We start from the raw sequence: 22,128 nt of genomic DNA, 5'->3' as shown, positions 1-22,128 counted from the left end.
GAATTTTAGTTACTTTTTAAAAATTTTCTTGATTCTTTAAAAATATTTAGAATTGTACAATTGTACACAATTTCAAATTTCAATCCAATCTTCATCGTGGTAACATATTTTACTCAAATATTGCTAAAATTATATATTTTTGTAGTTTCTTGTCTTGTTTAAATTTCAAATATAAGATCGGGTGTGTGTACTGTGTAGAGGGTAGTTTATGTGTCACCTCCGCAAGCTTTTTATTAAGGACGGAAAGAGGGGTTAAATCTTCTCCCTGATGGGTTCTGCAATGATCCCGAAAGAACGGAGCAAAACTATTGATTTTTCAAAGACAAAGGAGGGTTTCATCTTTTCCGTAGTTTTCCAAAATAGAGAAGATACATCACCCCCTACATTTCTCACCTTTCTTCATTTAAACAACAAAAGTTGGAATGTTTCAATTTATTAACACTTTTTCCAGAGCCAAGAGAGGGGAGAGGGGGGGGGGTTATACTACAAGTTTTATTTCATCTAAAATACCTGGAAAGGAAGAATAGAGCATCGGTTGAAGCCTAAATAAAAAGTATGGATGCAATAAAAAGAATTATCCCTAGAAATGTGTGTTTACAAGCTCTTTTTATGCCTGTAAATCAATTAGTAATGTCCATAAAGAATCGTGAAGGTTTGTGCACGAAACAAAATGTTCTTCCCATCCGAACAATCCCATGGATTTGAAAGAAAATATTTTTCTGGAAATAGAATAAAAAACGTGGAAATTGTTTTAAATGATAGATTTTTGCAAGGGTTTGTCTGAATGAGTTTGCACAAATATATTTCTCTAGTGAGTAGCCAGTAACCACGCTTTTATTTGCAGGTGGAGGAGAACTCACGCATGCAGTTCCTCCTCACGCCCCGTTCAGACAAAACCCTGGGGAAATTGGGACCCGGAGTTCGGACTCCGACCCGGAACATAGTGGAGACGAGATGAGCTCCCGGGAGAGCTCCGCGGAGCAGGATATCAGTGATACCAGTGATAAACTAGAAACTAAACTCATTAAAAAACCGTTTAGTGAAGACGTAGTGAATAATAACAAGGAGACGGATTACCTGGCTCGGAGCTGGGTGATGAACCCGATGAGAATGACCGGAAACCTGGAGATAAGACGAGGAAGTGAGGAGGAAACATCCGGAAGAGAGAGTGAGGGGAAGATGAGTGAGAGTGAGGAGGAGAAAAGTAGTCCTAGGTCGGATGAGAGGGATTTAAACATGAATAGTGGAATGTTTGGATCCAAGTTTCACGGGTTGGATTTGGATAATCCATTGACCGAACAGTTGAAGAGTGTTACAGATCGAATATCTCAGCTTGTCTCCGATACTGGAAACGCAGACAATCCTAAGACAGCTCAGGATCTTGCAGTTCTTCAGACAACCCTGTTCTCATTGCAGCAGCAACAGATCCTTCAGATGCAGATCCTGGCTCACATGCAGACCCAGATGAAGGGAGGGGACGGATCATATCAATCCAAGATTGGTTCCGGGATAGATGCCAGTAATCCTTTGTTTAAACTTAATCAAGAGCTGGAAAAAGTTGATGTTGGAACGGAATCTCTCCGGAAATTGCAGGAGTTTATTGGTTCTGAGAACCAACCAACAAAAAGTGAACTGGACAGATCGATAACTAGTGATAGTTTCAACACTCCACCTGGACACCCTGGTTCTCTAGGTTCAGCTCCAATCTCAAGTATTATCACGGAGCACACAGATTCATCTCCTCTCAACTCCCTTGAGCTACTCCAACAGAAAGCTCAGGGTATCCTCAACAATGCGAGCCATGGTTTACTCAAGCATAGTTTAGCAGATCTATCCTACAATAAGAATTTATCCAAGGATGATCCCCACTTTAAACATCGATGTAAATTCTGCGGGAAGGTTTTTGGATCAGATTCTGCTCTTCAAATACATATCAGGTAACGAATATATATTTATAGTAATATAACTTACAGTTCAAACATACTTCATAATTTTACTTTATTTATAAATGCACCACAAAATGTCAAACCTACTAGACTTGAATTTAAAAATCTTTTATAAAAATTTACATATTAATTTATCTGTTATATTAATGTCTTGACAAGTTTTTATATAGATTATATAGATGTTTCCTAAGAAATTGAGTTTTTGCCGCAATACTCTTATTTTCATTCCCTATATCTTTGAAACTCGATGTCATATATGACCATAGATATTTCGAACAATGAATTATGCCAGATAAATATCCAAAGTTTGAAATATCAAAAGGTGTACACCATCAGGTTGCAAAGATAAAGGAATGTGAACATTTGAGTTTGTGGAAAAATCTCAGTTTCTTTAATATGATTTTCAGATCTCATACCGGAGAACGACCCTACAAGTGTAACGTCTGCGGGAACAGATTTACAACCAAAGGAAATCTCAAGGTTCACTTTCAGAGACACTCCCAGAGCTTCCCTCATGTTCAGATGAACCCAAACCTGGTCCCGGAGCATTTAGACAAGTTCTATCCACCGTTACTCAAGCAAATTGAGGACGCGGAGAAGAAGGGAATCCCTCCTCCGTCAGCTAGGAATCCAATGGCTGGTATGCTTCCGATTATACCACCTGGAACTAAACCTCCCATGGGACTACCAGGTTTCCCTAAACTGGACACTCCAGTTTCATTTCCTAATCTGCCGCAGATGCCACAATTTGGCGGTATGCCAAGAATGTCTCTTCCTAACCTTCATAGCATGCCTAGAATGCCTTTACCAGGCCTACCCAGTGAACCGGTGAGAAAAGAAGATCTAGTTGCGAAAATGCAATTCTCACGAGCTCCTCCGCTCTCCGTTCTCTTCCCATTCCCTAAATTTGAGGAGAGTGAAGTTAAACCTCCGAAACCCAGCCCAGAGCTAGCTTTTAGACCAATTACACTTGGTCCGAGACAAGATAACTCAACAAGTTCTGTTGAACCTGAAGTTGATCAGGATAAAGCTCTGATTAAAAGAGAAGAATCTCCGGTTGAGGATGAAGATGACTCAGCCCAAGAAGAACCTCAGAATCTGAGCAAAGATTTGCATAACGATGATAGAGAATCAGATACTCAGAGTAATCCTGAATCTCCTCCTCCTTCTCATGAACCCCAACCCTCTCCCAGTGATCATCAACCATCCCCTCGCGATCATCAACCTTCACCCCATGATCTACAACCTTCTCCTCGTCCTGCTCCCCATCTCTTCCCGCCTCATCTCACACATCATCAACATCATCAGCAGCAACCCCCTGTATCATCTCATCTATCCTTCCATGATAAACCTCCATTCTTCCCGTTCCCACAGATTCCAGGAAACATGTTCCGACCCCAGTTTATGCCCCGTCTCCAGCTACCAGTAGATTCTAAAATGCTTCCCAACATGTTCCATCCTCCTCCACAGATGGATAATACAGATGAAGCTTGGGAGAACTTTATTGAGATAGATAAGGAAGGAGAGACGAGTAAACTTGAACACCTTGTCAACTCCTTGGGACATAAACTCTCTGATCCTAACGAGTGCATTGTCTGCCACAAAGTGCTCTCGTGCAAGTCAGCTCTACAGATGCACTACAGGACCCATACCGGAGAAAGACCGTACAGATGTAAGATATGCAAGAGAGGGTTTACCACAAAGGGTAACCTGAAAACTCACATGAGTGTTCATCAGATCCGAGCTCCGGTTAGAGCCTTCCATCAATGTTTAATCTGTCAGAAAAGATATCCTAATGCTCTGGTGCTCCAGGAGCATATAAAAACTCACTCTGGAGCTCCGACGGAGCTCACTCTGGATCAAATTTCCGCAGCAGAAATCAAAGATTTCCCAATGTACGGAATGCATCCTGGTTCAAAACCATTCCAGCTCCCAACTTCACAATTCAATCACGAGAGTCTCTTCAACTTCCCGAATAGTTTTGATGGCAGAGGAATGAAGAGAGAAGAAGATGAAGAGAGTATACCTGAGAATGATAGAGGTTCAAGTGGATCTTTTGACGCATCGTCATCGGAGGGTTCACTCAGCCAAACTAATCTTAGATCTATCGGTGAGAACCCTATATCCATATCTTGATTTCTAATCCCTCTTGAACCTAAACCTCTACTACAATTCAAAACCTTGCTCTGAACATTATCCTTGTTTTAAACCTTCCTGCCAAGTTAGGAATTGCTTAAACATTGATTTAATCCCAAACCTTTGTAAATAACTAAATTTCTCTCTTTTAACTTGAATATGCTCTTTATTTTAAAGGAACCGAGTTTTTGCATAAACTCTGATTTTTTAATCCCTATATCTTCTCAACCTCATGTTGTACAATGTACATATACTTTTTATATTTAAAAACATATCAAGTATCAAAGGTTTACACCATCAGAATGCAAAAATATCGAGATTAGAAAAAGAGTTTGTTGCAAAAACTCATTTCCTTTGCTCCACTATAAATTCAATACTATTGCTCGAATTCTTAATCTTTTCATAGTTAGTGTACTTTCCTTCCGCATTGAACCTAAGCCCTGAATCTAGTTCCTATTCTCATTATTCGTCTTTATTTCCAGAAAAGCTAAGTGAGCAGCTGAGCAGAAACCAACCAGAAGATTTATCTACTAGTAGCAAAAAGCTTGATGAAGAGAACCACAGGGAGGAGAGTCCCCCCAACTCTCCAAGCCCAGGGGAGAAAACTAGTTCACATTCCGAGCACAGAACCCCTTCTCCTCTCTCATCCTCGATACTTGATCCAGTGAGACCTGATGTTATTCCAAAGTCTGCTCCTATGAACAGTCCCTTCTCCTCCGGTCCTCTAGACCTGAGCAGTCCCTTCCCTTTCCTCCTAAACTCCCCCTTCTCCATGCTGGGAGGAAACCCTGCAGCACACTCAGTTTTCTCTCATCTTGCCAAGACAGGGATTCCTCAAGATCTCCAGTCAATGGGAATAGTTCTTCCTCCTCATTCTCTCAGCTTAAACGGTTAGTTAACCCTTATTTTAAACCATTCCTTTACCAAAAATAAAACATTTTCATATGTAAACCTTACTCCTAACTTTATATTCTTACAACGTAACGATCCATTGGAAAAGTTTGTAAAAGTAGTTTTGTTAAGTTGAGTTTAGTGAAGTCAGCAAGAAATTAGATTTTCATGTTGTAAACTCAGATCTTGGTTGTAACCAGCTCATTAGCAGTTTTCAAACATTTATATTCTTAGTTCATGTTTTTACTTTATCCCGTGGGTTGGTTTCTTAAGTGGGAGGGAGGGCATACAAATCGCCCCCTTTTCTCTTAACCCCACAATTACATTTCTAACTATTATTGATAGAATCGAAAAATATATTTCTCCTGGTTGTGGGTTCTCAAGGAAGAAAGGGGAATGATTGTTTAAGAAAAATATTAAGTTTAGAGAAGGGATGATGGGAGGTGGGGGGGAGGAAGGGGTAGATAGTTTGACAGATAGACAGATAGATAGACAGAAAAACAGACAAACAGACAGATATACAAACAGCTAAGCAGATCAACACAGACAGATTAGTACACAAATAGATTAATTTTTTTTCAAAATTAATGACAGAAAAAATAATACAGATAAATAACCAGAAATTATGTTGACAGACAGCTCAGAGATATTTTATAAAAAAATGTTTTTGAAACTAACTTTCTATACTTTTCCCTAGGGTTCCCTAACTATATGACTGGACCTCACCCAGACCAATATTTAGGTAAACATACAGACAGATAGACTGACACACTGTACATACAAAACATAATATTCAATATCTATGTAAAATGGTGTTTTTGTTTAGGACCTGGGAACTATATGTTAGGAAGAGGAAGAACTACTTGTAGAATATGCTTTAAGGTAAAAAAAAAATATCCAAAATTATTGAAAGCATGATTTAAGCCTATATAGCTTGGAACAATTTGCAGGTTATATCAAAATCTTTTTTTGTCTGTCTGTCTGTTTGTTTTTCCGATCATAACTCAGGAACCCCTGGACCGATATATGGGAGAACTCGGAAAACTGACGGGAATGTTCTTATCTTGGATTTATTATTCTAAGTGGGTCGACTTTATAGCGAAAATTTTGTTTCGTGGTAAAATTGTTCAAGTGCGGGTAAACGGGGAGTGTAACCTGGGCAGCGCTTGGTTCCCAAGCTAGCAAACGATAAGACTGGTTACTCGCATTAAACTCTAGTTTTCAAATCCCTATATCTTTGCAACCTTCTAGTGCAAACCATTTATATTTCGATCTTAGATTATTTTTTCAAGCAGAATTGATTGCAAAAATATAAGGATTAGAAAATTAGAATTTGAGGCACTTAGTCAGCTCTTTTCCTAAATGTTTTATTTATAATGATTTCGAAAAAAACGAATTTTCCCGGTTTTGCTTATATGTTTTTGACTCCGTATATCCATCGTATATGACAGTAGAGTGTTTATATTCTCTAGTTCTGTATATGCATACAAATAATAAAACAATTCACACTCAATAGATAATGAGATTGGGCTAGGGTTGTTCAAATGTAAAGGACAGTTTCAGGGCTGTTCAAACCTGGAGATGGTTCAACGGTCCCTCAAAAATTATCAATTGTGTGCAGGGTGTCTCCATAAATATGGAAATTGAGTGACAATTTCGATATTGTCTTTGTAAATGATTTTTGTTTAGTATAGAATGTTTCGTCTGCTAGAGTTAAGAATTTGTTTCTTTATGTTTTAATTGCAAACTGTAGTAAAATGAGAAAATTCATGGATACAAACAAAGAACAGCTTTCACCTTGCAAACACATCATACCATTTTGCAGAATAGAAAAACAGCATTTATACCGTTTACATAAAAATAACTCTAGTTGACGTAAGTTTATTATGTCTCTTAACAAAGACGATCTCGAGGTCGTCACTAAACTCCCATGTTTATTGGGACACCCTGTATTTTTTAGTTTTATTGAGACACCCTGTATTTTTTAGTTTTATTACAGTATCTGAATATTTGCCCCTTGATTTCAATGATTGGGTTTTATTTAGCGTCTCAATCAAGAACTATTTTCAAACAATCGTGGGAAACCTACAACTGCTAATCTGGGGCCTTAGAAACCAAAATTTAAGAAATATTTTAAAATGTTTTTTTTTAGGTTTTCGGGTGTGCATCAGGGCTTGAAATCCATATGCGGTCTCACACCAAGGAGCGACCTTTTAAATGTCCGGACTGCGACCGTGGGTTTACAACAAAGGTGAAGACGATATTTCAAATTATTTCGTGGATCATTTTTTATTGCGTTCCTTCATTATTTAAGTTTTATTGTTTCTTTGTGTGATCCTGAATTGATTCAGTTTGGATTTATTTCAATTTTGAAAATTTAATTTCCACTTTTCTAGTTCAATTACAGCAAATGATATCAATAAAGGGAGATTATATAATGGCAATAAGAATTAATGGCTTCTGCGAAACATCAAGAAATATTTTATTTGCTTAATTTCCTGAAACAAAACTTGTGTTTAAATTAAACTTTCTATTAATGTGAATAAATTATATTCATGATTTTATAATTTGCTCTGAGTTGATATCTAACCTAATTTATAAACATTCTTCTTCTTAACGTTCCTTTATCTCTTCAGATTTTTTTTGTTTTTCTCAATCTTGACCCATATTCTCTTTTCCCCTCATAGTCTTGATCTACATCCTTCTCCATTTTTCTGATAATCTTGATCTCCATACTTTTCCTTCCTCCTGATAATCTTGATCTCCATCCTTCTCTTTCCTCCTGATAATCTTGATCTCCATCCTTCTTTTTCCTCCTGATAATCTTGATCTCCATCCTTTTCCTTCCTTCTGATAATCTTGATCTCCATCCTTCTCTTTCCTCCTGATAATCTTGATCTCCATCCTTATCCTTACCCCTTGATAATCTTTATCTCCATCCTTCTCCTTCCTCCTTATAATCTTGATCTTGGTCCTGATAAACTTCAAATCCTGATGTAAGATTTATATTTTATGAACTTCTCTTCTCAATAGTTCGTCAAGAATACAAAATATCAATTAAAACCTGTTCTTCGAGCCCACCTTGTTTATTGGCCTAATATAAACCCGTGTGTATTTTTTAGAGTAATTTCAGAGCCTGTCACCCCCTCCCCACCCTCCCCCCCCATCCCGTCTTGTATCAATTTATATTTAATCTTGGAGTTTTGTTTGTTTTTGGTTTATTTTCCAGTAAATTGGATGCTTGCAAGTTTATTAATGTTTCTTTTCTTGCAAAAAGTTTTCTTTCATAACGTTGACTAAACTTTTTGTCTTGACTTTTAACATTCTGTTTTGTTTTTTTCTTTTCATTTAATATTCTGGTTTTTTTCTTGTCGTTTAATATTCTGCTTTTTTTTGTCGTTTAATATTCTGTTTTTTTTTCTTGTCATATAATATTCTGTTTTTTTTCTTGTCATATAATATTCTGTTTTGTTTTTTCATGTCTACTCTAAGACTGTATGTCTGTGAGGCGTTAAAGAATAATATGTTATGTACAAGACGGAATTTAATCCCCTTGTCAGAATTTTTGCATAATTTCCTTCGTTTCAGGGTAATTTAAAACAGCATCAGGCCATACATAACAACAGTCCTAGGAAGGAGGACGGGACGGGTTTATCTGCTCCTTCTCCTTCTCCGAGTGAGGGATATAAACGTCCTTCGTCCTCTGACGGAGAGGATCATTCTCCGCCCTCTAAGCGTCCAACAGGTGAGCGAAGTGCATTGACAAAATTTAAAATGAAAAAGATTAATTGACTAAAAAAAAATTTTTCTCGGATCACTCGCTACAAACTCTAATTTTATTATCTCAGAGGCCAAATTTAAAGAGTCGCCAAAAACCGGTTTTAATTCAGCGCCGGCTCAAATCTCGAAACACTAAACACAATTTTAAGTGGATTGTGGAACCAACCATGTTTCAGCAGCGTCTCAAATTTTTTTAATTCGGCTTCTGATGGTATAAATCGTGGAAATTTTAAACTTTGACTTTTCGATCTGTAAGAAATAATACATAATTTTGAATATCGAAGATCTAAAAAATTAGAGAATATAGAGTATGAACGATTTCTCAGATCCTTTGTTGTTTTATGAAATGGTTTACATTTGAAATTAAAGAATATTAGTACACTGCACTAAGCTTAAGATTTAGTAGATTTTAGATAGATATTCATTAATGAAAGATAGATAAATATATTGTTGTGTTACATGATTAATTGATTGCCGTTTCACATGAATTTACAGTGTACAGTGTGCACAATCCTTTGTGGATTTATACTACCTGAGACATATTTTTATACGCTCTACGTGTTGTGCATTTTAATTTACATTGGTTAGAAGTTTAAAATGTTCGATTGTTTTAGGTAAAAATTTTAAGATTATATTGAAGTATAAAAAGTCATTTTTGCACTAGTTTTCACTCTTAAATTAATTTTGATTTATTGAAAAATACCGAAAGTTTTAAATTTCTGACAGTAATGCCGCAACGCTTGTGACCTGCGAATAATTAATCCTAGGAAAGTAAAAATAAGAATTTGTAAAATAAACTTCATTTTTCTTTAGTTCATTATTGTGACAAATTTTTCTAAAAGTTTGTTTATAAAATACGTTAACATTTTCTCCAAGATTATAATCTGCATCAGATAAGGGTCCTAGGGGACACGTTTTAAAAACAAAGAAAATCTAAATTTTATCATTTTATTTTTTTTTTAGATTATAATTTTCAAAAACAGTTTACTGTGTAAAATTTTTGTATCCGACTGATTTTATAATAAAGGTTAATTTTTTGTTTTTATTTTTGAAGGGGTTTTAAAAAGTATGATGTTGAGTAGAATTGCAAAATAATATTTCTGCACTCTTTTGACCGGTTGTCTCGTTACAAGACAACATTATTCTTTTCATAGATAGATAAATGAATAGATACATAGATAAATAAATAGGTAGATAGATAGATAGATAAACAGCTAAACAGACAGTGTGTTTGATATATAGGTAGATAGAAAGAAAGATAGATAATTAGACGGATATTTTGGTACTGAAAGTGATCAATTTTTTTACCAGGGTCGAGTTTTGTTTAATATCGCGTAGTAGTTGACCCACTTATTCTGTGTGTTTGTTCAAGATCAAGAGAAATGGTTCAACTTAGTCTACGTCGTTCAACTACTTCTCGTTATGAAAGGAAGTGAGTCTTTGCCACAAACTCAAATGTTCTAATCCCTATATCTTGGCAACCTAATGGTGTAATCTTTGGTTAGCAAAGATATAGGAATTAGAAAATTAGAGTTTGTGGTAAGGACTCAATTTCTTTGGCCCCAGAGTTGGATATTAATTTAATAAATATCTTGAACCCTGCATCTAAACTATACCCTGGATCTAAACTATACCCTGGATCTAAACTATACCCTGCCCTGGATCTAAACTATACCCTGCATCTAAACTATACCCTGCATCTAAACTATACCCTGGATCTAAACTATACCCTGGATCTAAACTATACCCTGGATCTAAACTAATGGCATATATTTGTTTAGTATCTCCTGGAGTCCGGGAGGAAGAGGAGGAGAACAGGTTCAGGTTCCAGGTAGCTCCGGAGCAACGATACAAGGACGGATATGACGATCAGGAAGATCCTGGAGATGATCCTGGAAGATCCTACGAGGAGGAGAATCTATCCTACCGGAGAGAAGCTCTACAGCTCCGACCTGAAGGGTTGAGTCTAGGGGGGATGCAGGAGGAGAGATTACCAGCTTCTCTACCTAGAGGGATAAATATACCTCCTCCTCAGCATATTACTTCTATGTAAAGGTAAATAATAACTAGAGATCTAAACGCAAGCGGATTTAACGGTTTGGTCCTTATCCCAGATAATTGTGACTTTCGATCACAGTTTGACCAATTAGGCTAAATTTAATTTTAAGTTTATATTTTTTTTTAGAACTAACTGTTCTTTGCCTTTTTCATCAGCTTGAAATCCACCTACTGGGAATTATTCAAAAAATATTACTTACAGTGAGAGCCAGAAAACTGTGGATGGAAAACAACATTACATTAATAATAATAATACTGTTTACACTGCACAATAGCTGTGTATCATGTTCATTGGACTATTAAAAGTCATATCTTGATTCCAAATGTCGTCTTCTTATTCCAGAGATTTTTGGTATTTTTTTTTGGATTTTCACTGTATATGTGAAATAACTTTTAAAACCCAAGGAGCAATAGAACTAATAAGAAGACATAAGGGTTTTGTTTATGTTTTACGATGATGTCAAAGGACCGATGAAAAAAAATTTGTTGAAATATAAACTAAGGAACTGAGTTCTTGCCACAATCTCAAATCTTCTAATCACTATATCTTTGCAACCTTTGATATTTCAAAATTACAATATTTAATCTTGCAGACCTCATAATTTGAAATATCAAAGGATTTATGACATCGGGTTGCAAAGATTTTGGGATTAGAAAATAAAAAGTTTGTGGCAAAGACTAATAATTCCATGATTGCAAAGATTCTAACGATATCTACATGTAAAATACATCAATATTACATGAATACATTTATACAACATTTTCTCAAAACTCCAACCTCAAGTATTCATGGATAAATATCGAAACCATTCAAACCTGAAAAACTAGGAAACGCGTTCGTCAAAGTAAGATTTAAAAGTTTTCGAAACTTTATGTTTATATCGATTTTTTAATGCTCTTACAAAACAGATCTTCTATATAACTCCGATTCAAATTATGTTACTTGAGTAGAATGAATATTCTAAACGCACACATTTTTTATTTCTCCCTGAAAAAAATCTAATCTATAATATCTGAGATTCTATCTTAAAATTTTTTTACTTTTAAAATTTAATAATTTTTTACTTTTAAAATTAATATCCTTGTCCAAAATACAAATAGTTAAAAGAAGATCTAAGATGGCGTACTTAAAGTATCTGCAATATCCCAAAATACAAATAGTTAAAAAGAAGATCTAAGATGGCGTACTTAAAGTATCTGCAATATTCCATAAAGGTTGTAAAATAATAAGTCATTAAGGATATATTTTCAGAGTACTTTTTTTCCACCCTGTGTAGGAAGGTCAATGTATTTCTTTATCCAAGGATTTCAATGAGGACCTTATGAGTTTGAGAAAATGCACTATTTTTCCCTAAATTCGACATATCAGGAAATTTAATTGTAAATAACTTTGATCATTATGTACTCCCGGTGCAATTAGGCGTTTAATTATATGTACTCATGTACAATGTAATATCATGTACTGTGTACACTACTGTACTCAAGTACTAGTCTAGGATAGTTTAATGTTCAACGCAATGGAAATTATTTTTCATCGTAATTTTTTACAGTGTATAGTTTATCCAGTGATTTAAGATATTTTATTTATATTGTGTATGATGATGATGATGATATGTGAATAATGAATATATTGTGATACGTCTAGACTCTACGTGGATGTTAATTAAACACCTACGGGGTCGGACGTAAAAAGCTTTGTAATAAAAGTTAGATTTAATTTTGCTTAACATCCTTCACTTGTAAAAGATCATCCCATGATGCCTTTAATAAAAATTGTCTAAATGTTAACGTGTTTTTATTTTAAAATCTATGTTAGTGCGTTTTTTAATGTGTTTTTTTCTTTTCCTGCACATAAAATTGAAATTTTAATTTTAATTTAATTTTCGGTTGAAATCTTGTATGTTTTGAAATTTTAATTCTTTTCTAAAAACTAGTTATTACACAAGATATGTTTAAAACATTTACATGCAACCAAAACAAGTTTCCTGTCCTGACTTTTTAATGAAAAAATAAAACCAAAGAAGTGATGGGGTATCAAAGACGTACCAGCAGGCCCAAACAAACTTAAACTCCACCTTTAATTGAGATTGAAGTGAATAGAGTATACAAATCTAAAGAATGGAAATTGGAAACTGGGGTTTCTTCTACATTTTTTATGAACAGAGTGGGAATCAGAAAACATCAATTTTTGTCGTCTTATTTTTTCTTTTTCTTAAACATTTAGTTGCAAAAATTGCAATTTACAAAATCTTCATCAACATATCTTAAGTAAAAAGAATGTCGTCTTGACAGCTTTTCCTTAGTACTTTAAATACAGAAAGTTATTAATTTTAGTTAACTTAATTTTTTATTCTTCAAAATTCTGCAATTTTAAGTGCTTTAAAATCCTTGTGTAAATATAAAACTGGAGGCTTTATAAAGGTGCAAAGATGTGCTCATAAACCATTTCAATTAAATTCTGTGTCCATGTACAGTTTAGTATGATGTATGTAGGATAACGAATCTGTGAATAAGAAACGTGTTTGGTAGATTTTACTTCCAAATCTTTAGTTTTTGTATTTTGATTTGTATCTCTCCTAAAACTACATAAATGTTAGGACTGGTAGATCTCTAAGATAAGATGAATATATCTGGGTCTGGTGACCACCAGCCAACCAACCTTTGTCTAGGGATTTATTGAAATGAGAACTAAACCCTACTTCTCAGCTGGGACAAGAAACCAATAAAAACTAAAAACGTCTAAATTGTATTTTGTAATCTAAAATGCTAAAGAAACAGAATTTTAAAGAGAACTATTAAGAAAAAAACATATTTTACAATATTTTTTAAATATTTCAAATTAATACATCCCACATCGAGTATGAAAATTTGAGGCATTCTAAGAGCGCAAAGTTGTAGTCAAAGACGATTGTACTTTGCAGTTTATAGAAACTTATACTATGGAATTTAGTTTTTGCCACAAACTCTAATTTTCTAATTCATATTTGGAACTTAATGTCATAGACCTTAGATATATGAAGCTATGAATTCTATTTGATCAAAAAATTTAAATTTGAAATATCAAGGGTTTACGCCATCAGGCTGCAAAGAATAAGAATGAGTTTGAGACAAAAACCTAACCAAAAATAAAATATTTCAAAAAAATCTTATTTATTTGTTTGTCAATTTAGATAAATAACTCCAAATCTAAATTTCATAAAGGTGGGTTATTTCAGTATTGAACCTTTTTTCAAAAGCCCTGAACCCTACCTCTACGGATAAGCTTATACTAGTAATCTCTTTTATACAAGAATATCTAGGCACCTTGACAACCCTCCCCCCCCCTCTCGGACCAGTTTCAGTTATTTCAGTTTTCTGACCTATAGTTTGAATAGAATAATACATAGATAAGATGTATTCTAAGCTCCCTAGTTCTAGGTTCTCTATACAACCTCAAGATGTTGAGGAGCACAATCCACCAGATTTATTCAAATTTACAGAATTATTCCGGATTTACCAATCAAAGGAAATATTTAACAAAGAAAATGATAACGATTATTCAGCGCTTAGTTTGCTCGATAAAAATACTAAAGAGCATGGAATGGGGAGGGGGGCAGTAGGGATTTAGAAGGGCGGGGTCTACCGTTGTTGTAAAAATTGTTTCCAGGTTTAAATAGGTCTTAATGGTTTACATAAAATATTTGTACAATGTATAACTTTTTCTTGTCAATCGTGTTTAAACCACACAAAATTTTAAATTCTTTTTAAATTTTAAATTTTAAATTCTTAACCCTAAAAGTTCGACATATGAATTTCACTGATATTCCAAATACGATATATACCTAGGTAGTATGTAACTTTGTACCTAGATATTTTTCATTTTATAGAAAATTCAAATCAAGGTTCACTTTATCTATAGCATGCTATTTCATTCGGCATATAGTCATTTTCAAATGCCGTGTACGTTTCCTTAAATTAAAATATTTCATATTTTGATGATTAATTGAGTTTAAAAACATGCTTTTAGACGTCGTTTCTGCAGCAGTAAACTAATTCAATGTTTTATGTTTTATTTATTGCCCTTGGGTTCAATAGTTCTTTATTTATTATACATATAGATTTATAAAGATATCAACATCTAGGACCTTCAATAGTTCTTTATTTATTATACATATAGATTTATAAAGATATCAACATCCAGGACCTTCAATAGTTCTTTATTTATTATACATATAGATTTATAAAGATATCAACATCCAGGACCTTCAATAGTTCTTTATTTATTATACATATAGATTTATAAAGATATCAACATCTAGGACCTTCAATAGTTCTTTATTTATTATTCATATAGATTTATAAAGATATCAGCATCCAGGACCTTCAATAGTTCTTTATTTATTATACATATAGATTTATAAAGATATCAACATCCAGGACCTTCAATAGTTCTTTATTTATTATACATATAGATTTATAAAGATATCAACATCCAGGACCTTCAATAGTTCTTTATTTATTATACATATAGATTTATAAAGATATCAGCATCCAGGACCTTCAATAGTTCTTTATTTATTATACATATAGATTTATAAAGATATCAACATCTAGGACCTTCAATAGTTCTTTATTTATTATACATATAGATTTATAAAGATATCAGCATCCAGGACCTTCAATAGTTCTTTGTTTATTATACATATAGATTTATAAAGATATCAACTTCCAGGACCTTCAATAGTTCTTCGTTTATTATACATATAGATTTATAAAGATATCAACATCCAGGACCTTTAATAGTTCTTTGTTTATTATACATATGCAGGGTTCATGTTTTAAGCTGAAAATTTTGAAATAACGAAATGTCAAATTGTATTTCGACACAATAATCTGTGAAACTCATTTTTGTGTAAAAAATAAGATTTTCGAGCAAAAAGGTTTATTCGAATCTATACCAAGACTTTATGAAAATCTATTGATAAATGCAAGAGACACAAAAAACGTGAACCATTTTTGGTAAAAATTCTCAATAAATATGAAGAAAAAAAATATATATATAGTGATAACCAGAAAACTGTAGAATAGGAAGACGACATGATAGCAAAACAAAGTGTATTTGATGCTATCACAAAGCAAATAGTTTTACTAGTCACTGATTAAATCACAAAGGAAATGAGTTTTTGCCACAAATCCCAATTTTGTAATACCTAAATCTCGACAACCAGATGATGCATACCTTTCATATTTCAAACTTATACTGTTTGATCCACTAGAATTCATAGTTTGAAATACCTACGGTCTAAGACATTTGGTTTTAAAGAAATTGGGATTTAAAAATCCGAGTTTGTGGCAAAGACTCAATTCCTTTAGCAAAATGGGTCTGTTTACACTGTACAATTGCGTTGTATCATTCTCAAGGTACTTTTTAAAGTCGTCTTCTTATTCCAGAGTTTTCTGGTTATCACTGTACTATCTCTCCTTTTTATTGACAAAATGTTTTAGTGGAAAATTCCATTTTACCAAACTTGTAAGATTTGGTAGATAAATATAATATTTTCGCGGATTTTTTGTAAAATCTCTTTTATTTATTATTTTATTATTTATCTGAAGATTGTGATGAATCTCTGTAATATGAAATAAATGTTTAATTTTACTAAGAAAGGTAAAGGAATTGAGTTTTTGCCACAAACTCTGATCTTCTAATCGCTAAATCTTTGCATCCTAAAGTTTTAAACCTTTCATATTTCAAACTTTCAATTTTGTTTGATCAATTAGTTTAAATTTGAAATATCAAAGGTTTACTCCTTTCCGTTTGGGGATTAAAATGTTTAAACTCAATTCCTTTAATTAGCAAAAGTGTTAACAATGATATTTTGAATATAAACTAAATGATTAGTTTATATTTAATATTCCAGATTAAATGTTTAGAGAACATTCAGAGCTGAAGATGTCATACCTAAAGGGACTGTTAAAGAAAAATAAACGGGGTATAGGCTGAAACCTCAAAACTTCAGGAGTTGATCGCGACCTATAGGAGTTCTATCTGATGTCCCTTAGCTTAGTTTAGGAGCGTACCTAGCTGTTAAAGCTTCTTTGGGTTATCCTAACGTTCAGATGTGTTGCGTATTTGCTGAATATATATGATCTGTTTAAAACTTTGATTTCTATACCACATCTCATATATATGAGTTTGGTATAACGTTTACACAGTTTTATATCAATTTCTCGGGACAGGGACATCAGATAGAACTCATATAGGTCGCGATCAACTCCTAAACTGCTTAGGTTTCTGCCTAGACCCCATTTCAGTATTCCTTAACAGTCCCTTTAAAAGTGTATGTGAGGTGTAACCCTAAAATGAGGATAAATGACTGCAAATGTGTTTATCTGATGAGGTGTTTCAAACCTATCAGGCAAAACAGCTGACTAATTATTCTTTAATGATTAAACTATAACAGAGAGACTTGAGAAATATATTCTTTACAATCCATCTTAATTCCTGAAATTTCTATATTTTCTTCTGCATCTTCTTGTTCTTTTGTTTTATTTTTCATCTTTTTCTTCTATATATTCTTTTAGCTCTTGTTCTTCTTCATCTTCTTTTCTGTCTTCTTCTTGATTCAATCTACATGTTCTTCTTCTTGTTCTTGTTTTTGTTCTTGTTCTTATTTTTGTTATTCTTTCCATTCCATTAGAAGACCTCATTCTAAAGAGAATACAAATGAAATTTTAAAAGGATTTTTATACAAATAATAATAAAATGTTGAGATATAGATTTATTTTGAACTCAAAATAGAAAGAGTGTGTAGTACTATGTAGTACTACTAATAATATATCAAATATCTTTTGCGATTAAATATTATTTCATCATGTTTTTTCCTATTCCCCACGTTAAACTTCGTGAACACTAACTTATATTTTTTCTTCCCACAGCGCCCCCCCCCCCTTCGGTTTGTTTTGATTCAGAGCCTAGGTTAGGAGTCATGTCCTATTTAAATTCTAATTATTTGAATCCGAAACTCGCCTTTGTTTAATAAATACATACACATACCACATATACGCACACTGTTATATACATTTATACATATATATATTAATTCTCTAAGCGTCAATCATAATATGTTTTAAACTTCTGATATGTAACCGGATATATTTGCTTTTCTCATAATTGTGCATAAAATCAAAACTAGAGGAGCTACGAGGTCACAAAGTCGAACCAGTGATGTCGCATAAATTTGACTTTCTCCTTCCATGGCTAGCTCACCGTGTTAAAATATCTAAGTACATTCTAGTAATTGTTCATATTCTTGGATGCAAGAAAAATACATAGGATAGACCATAAACTACGCAAGTTTTGGTAAATTCTTTCGGATATTTTTATCCTAGTTGTAAGATGGAGGTTTTTACTCCAAGCTTGTTCTCCATGTTTTAGTATATTAAGAACAGAGTAGAGCTGTTAATTATTGTAAATATTTCCAAAACAATGCAACACGATTTCTTGTCAAATTCTCACCTTGTTCTTACATTTCAACACCTTAAACACCTTCACCCCTCTCATCCATAATCCAGGACACCAGGGGTAAATACATATCCATAATCCAGGACACCAGGGGTAAATACATATCCATAATCCAGGATACAGGGGTAAATACATATCCATAATCCAGGATATAGGAGTAAATACATATCCATAATCCAGGATATCAGGGGTAAATACATATCTATAATCCAGGACACCAGGGGTAAATACATATCCATAATCCAGGATACAGGGGTAAATACATATCCATAATCCAGGATACCAGAGGTAAATACATATCCATAATCCAGGACACCAGGGGTAAATACATATCCATAATCCAGGATACAGGGGTAAATACATATTCATAATCCAGGATACCAGGGGTAAATACATATCCATAATCCAGAACACCAGGGGTAAATATTGTAACAGTGGGCGAGTTTTGTTGATCTTTTACGATCAGCAATTCAAGGATGTTTTGGATCGCTGAGATCATAGCTACCAAGGGGAATCATGCCCCCTTTCCCCCCCCCCCCATCTTTAACCCTACGGTTGGACTTTAGAATCCTATTTTGAATACTAACGGATTTATTTGAGTTTGCATTTGGATTCTATAAATAACCCAAGCGACGCCGAATTTTCCGTTATCTTGAAGACCCAAGCGTTGGGGAGGGGGCGGAACAACCCCGGGGTAGCTAGGGTTAAATGCGATCCTAGGATGGAGCAAAATCGAAGGGGGACAGGCAGTTGTGATTCAGCTCCCTTGAATTAAGGTTCCCTTGAAGAATTCCCCTATTTGATGAAACTGATTTGATTAATAATATTTAGTTTGTATAAGTGAAACGATGAAAATGAAAATGTAAAATGTCTCCTGTTTGATAGAACTGATTAGATTCATAATATTTAGTTTGTATTAGTATCGTTCGATTTAATTTTTGTATCTTTTGTATATAAATATATTGTAAGAAAAACCGACTCGTTGAATATTTGAGAAACTCAGTGCATTGCTTTATTGATTTTTATTCATATACTATAATATAAATCCATAATCTTTTTAAGATCTAAATATTTATTCTAGTAAAGCGTTATTGTTTGTATACATAGTTAGGCTTTGTTAAATTCATCTTTATAATAGCTTACTATTTTAATATACATTATTACAATATAATCCATAATCCATAATATATTTCTTTGTTAATTTTTAACCCTTGATCATGATAACAACTCGAAACGTCAGAAATTAATGTATCTATTGGTGTTCCCATATTTCTTGACTTATAAAATGAAAAAGCTATATATGGAAGCGAAGCTTGATAAAAACAAAATACATATCAAATTAAATCTGTAAACTTTCAAATTTTTATCAAATTTCTCCTTTATACCCCCTTTTAAAATTCGTATACTTTACCTTTAATCGTTCATATCTTTAATACAACATTGAAATATTCCAGTGTGACACCGTGTGACACCGAAAACTCGACTTAAACCTTTGCTGTGCGTTCAGCATTATATATTTTGGCTCGAAGTGACCATTGTAAGAAAGATATGATCCCGGAGAAAAACGTCCTGCCTGATTCTGAGATATATATAACTGAGTTGAATTTGTATTTATCCAGATCTATTATAGAGATAGATCCAGTGTTGAGACTTTTATTATATTTTCATTACTCCAGGTCAACCCTGAGAACCTTTGATAAAAAGTTCCCAACCCTTTACTCAGGGTTTGGGCAGATATGAGACCCGGCCCTACTTCAACTCTAGGACAGAGAAAGAAACCAACATGAGATATCAAGATAGTTTGAAGTGAATTTTAGGGAAATTATTTATTGCTCATTTGTTCTAGCTATTTTATCAGATTTTTTAATGTTTTGATTTGTGAAATACTTCTTTTTCTACAATTAGTTTTATTGTATCATTAATTAATCGTTGTAGTTGTATATCAATGTTAAAAGTCAATAACATGCTATGTATGGAGATACTTTTAGGAGTTGTTTATGTACTTAAGGATTTTCTAGTTATTGGTGATTACAGGGGGGGGGGTGAATTGGGGTTAAGCTAGAAAGATAGAAAACTAGGAATAGATTGATATAGAAAGAGAGAAAGAGAGAGAGAATGAACTTACTAATATCCTTGTAATTTGATTATTGGATTACTGTTAGTTGGTACAATACACCGTACAGGATAATTGATTATTTATTTTAATCAATCTCTTTACTCTTTTCTTTCTTCTTAAACAATATACCTTTTCTGGTCCTCCCCTGCCTCCCCCTCTCTCTACTCCCTCAAGTACTCCCTCCATTACTTCCTCCAGTACTCCCTCCAGTATTCCCGAACCTTCCTCCAGTACTCCCTCCTCCCTCCAGTACTTCCTCTTCCCTCTACTACTCCCTCCAGAACTCCCTACTCTCTTAAGTACTCCTTCCTTCCTCCAGTACTCCCTCTTGTCTCCAGTATTCCTCTCCCTCCAGTGCTCCCTGCTCCCTCCAGTACTCCCTTTTACCACTACTACTCCCTGCTCCCTCAATCACTCCCCCCTCCATCCAATAAATGAATATGAATATGATTAAATGTTTATGAATTTACTCCTTCCTTCCATCAGGAATCACTCCTTCCTCCAGTACTCCCTCCTCCCTCCAACACTCCCCTACATTCTCTTCCCTAAATAGTCCATACTCCCTCCAATGAATGAATATGAATATGAATGAATGTATAGAATGACAGTGCAAGTACGAGGATATATTGGAAGAAGGAGAATAATAAAACCAATCGAGTTTTTGCTTCGCGCCGCAACGGAGCACACAGGGGTTTTTCCTCCTAGTCCAAACCTTCCATCCTTCCAATATTTCTGGGATATCATAATCCCTCTTATCCGAGAATATAAAAAATCGTTCTAAATGAATCCCGATAATATCTATCCCTGCTGGTTCCGAAGCTACACAGCTAAACCCTGCCAACAATCTGCTCAATCATTCCACGATGGATATTATTAAAGGAGTTTAGAACCAACGGAGGAAACCCTGGAATGAAACAGGAAACCCTGGACTGAAATAGGAAACCCTGGACTAAAATATGAACCCTGGACTGAAATAGGAACCCTGGACTGAAATAGGAACCCTGGACTTAATTGCAATGCCCGGACTCAAGTAGGATTCCGTGGAATGAAATAAAAACCTTTGGACTGAAATAGGAACCCTGGAGTTAAATTGAAACCTCCATACTAAAGTAGGAGTCCGTGGACTGAAATAGGAACCCTGGACTGAAATAGTAAACCCTGGACTAAAATATGAACCCTGGACTTAAATTGCAATTCCCGGACTCAATTAGGATTCTGTGGAATGAAATAAAAACGTTTGAACTGAAATAAGAACTCTGGACTTAAATTGAAACCTCCATACTAAAGTAGGAGTCCCTGGACTGAAATAGGAACCCTGGACTGGAATATGCAAGCCTGGACTGAAATAGGAACCCTGGACTGAAATTGGAACCTTGGAGTTAAATTGAAACCTCCATACTAAAGTAGGAGTCCCTGGACTTAAATTGAAACCTCCATACTAAAACAGGAGTCGCTGGACTGAAATAGAAACCCTGGACTGAAATTGGAACCCTGGAGTTAAATTGAAACCTCCATACTAAAGTAGGAGTCCGTGGACTGAAATAGAAACCCTGGGCTGAAATAGGAACCTTCATACTAAAGTAGGAGTCCCTGGACTGCCATACTAAAGTAGGAGTCCGTGGACTGAAATAGAAACCCTGGGCTGAAATAGGAACCTTCATACTAAAGTAGGAGTCCCTGGACTGAAATAGGTACCCTGG

The 22,128-nt window shown here is 34.3% G+C and overlaps 1 protein-coding gene across 1 annotated transcript; it reads left to right on the top strand.

The window, feature by feature from the left end:
• Positions 1-849: 849 nt before the first annotated feature.
• On the top strand, positions 850-10,806 carry LOC111700802 (homeotic protein spalt-major). Its single transcript, XM_023471843.1, has 8 exons — positions 850-1,937; positions 2,354-4,056; positions 4,565-4,972; positions 5,671-5,715; positions 5,800-5,855; positions 7,126-7,224; positions 8,562-8,718; positions 10,535-10,806. Exons 1-8 carry the CDS (start codon positions 955-957, stop codon positions 10,804-10,806), a joined length of 3,723 nt encoding a protein of 1,240 aa, XP_023327611.1. The 5' UTR covers positions 850-954.
• Positions 10,807-22,128: the final 11,322 nt, after the last annotated feature.

Source organism: Eurytemora carolleeae, unplaced genomic scaffold, assembly GCF_000591075.1.
Source record: "Eurytemora carolleeae unplaced genomic scaffold, Eaff_2.0 scaffold398, whole genome shotgun sequence".
Taxonomy (NCBI): Eukaryota; Metazoa; Arthropoda; class Copepoda; order Calanoida; family Temoridae; genus Eurytemora; species Eurytemora carolleeae.
Note: the sequence above shows the minus strand (reverse complement) of the source record. Positions and strands in the feature narration are given on the sequence as shown.

Excerpts from the sequence above, each read along its gene's own strand:
- LOC111700802 (XM_023471843.1), top strand. The coding sequence starts at position 955 with ATGAGCTCCCGGGAGAGCTCCGCGGAGCAGGATATCAGTGATACCAGT. Across the intron at positions 1,938-2,353 it reads GCTCTTCAAATACATATCAG|ATCTCATACCGGAGAACGAC; the intron begins GTAACGAATATA and ends TATGATTTTCAG. Across the intron at positions 8,719-10,534 it reads GCCCTCTAAGCGTCCAACAG|TATCTCCTGGAGTCCGGGAG; the intron begins GTGAGCGAAGTG and ends ATATTTGTTTAG.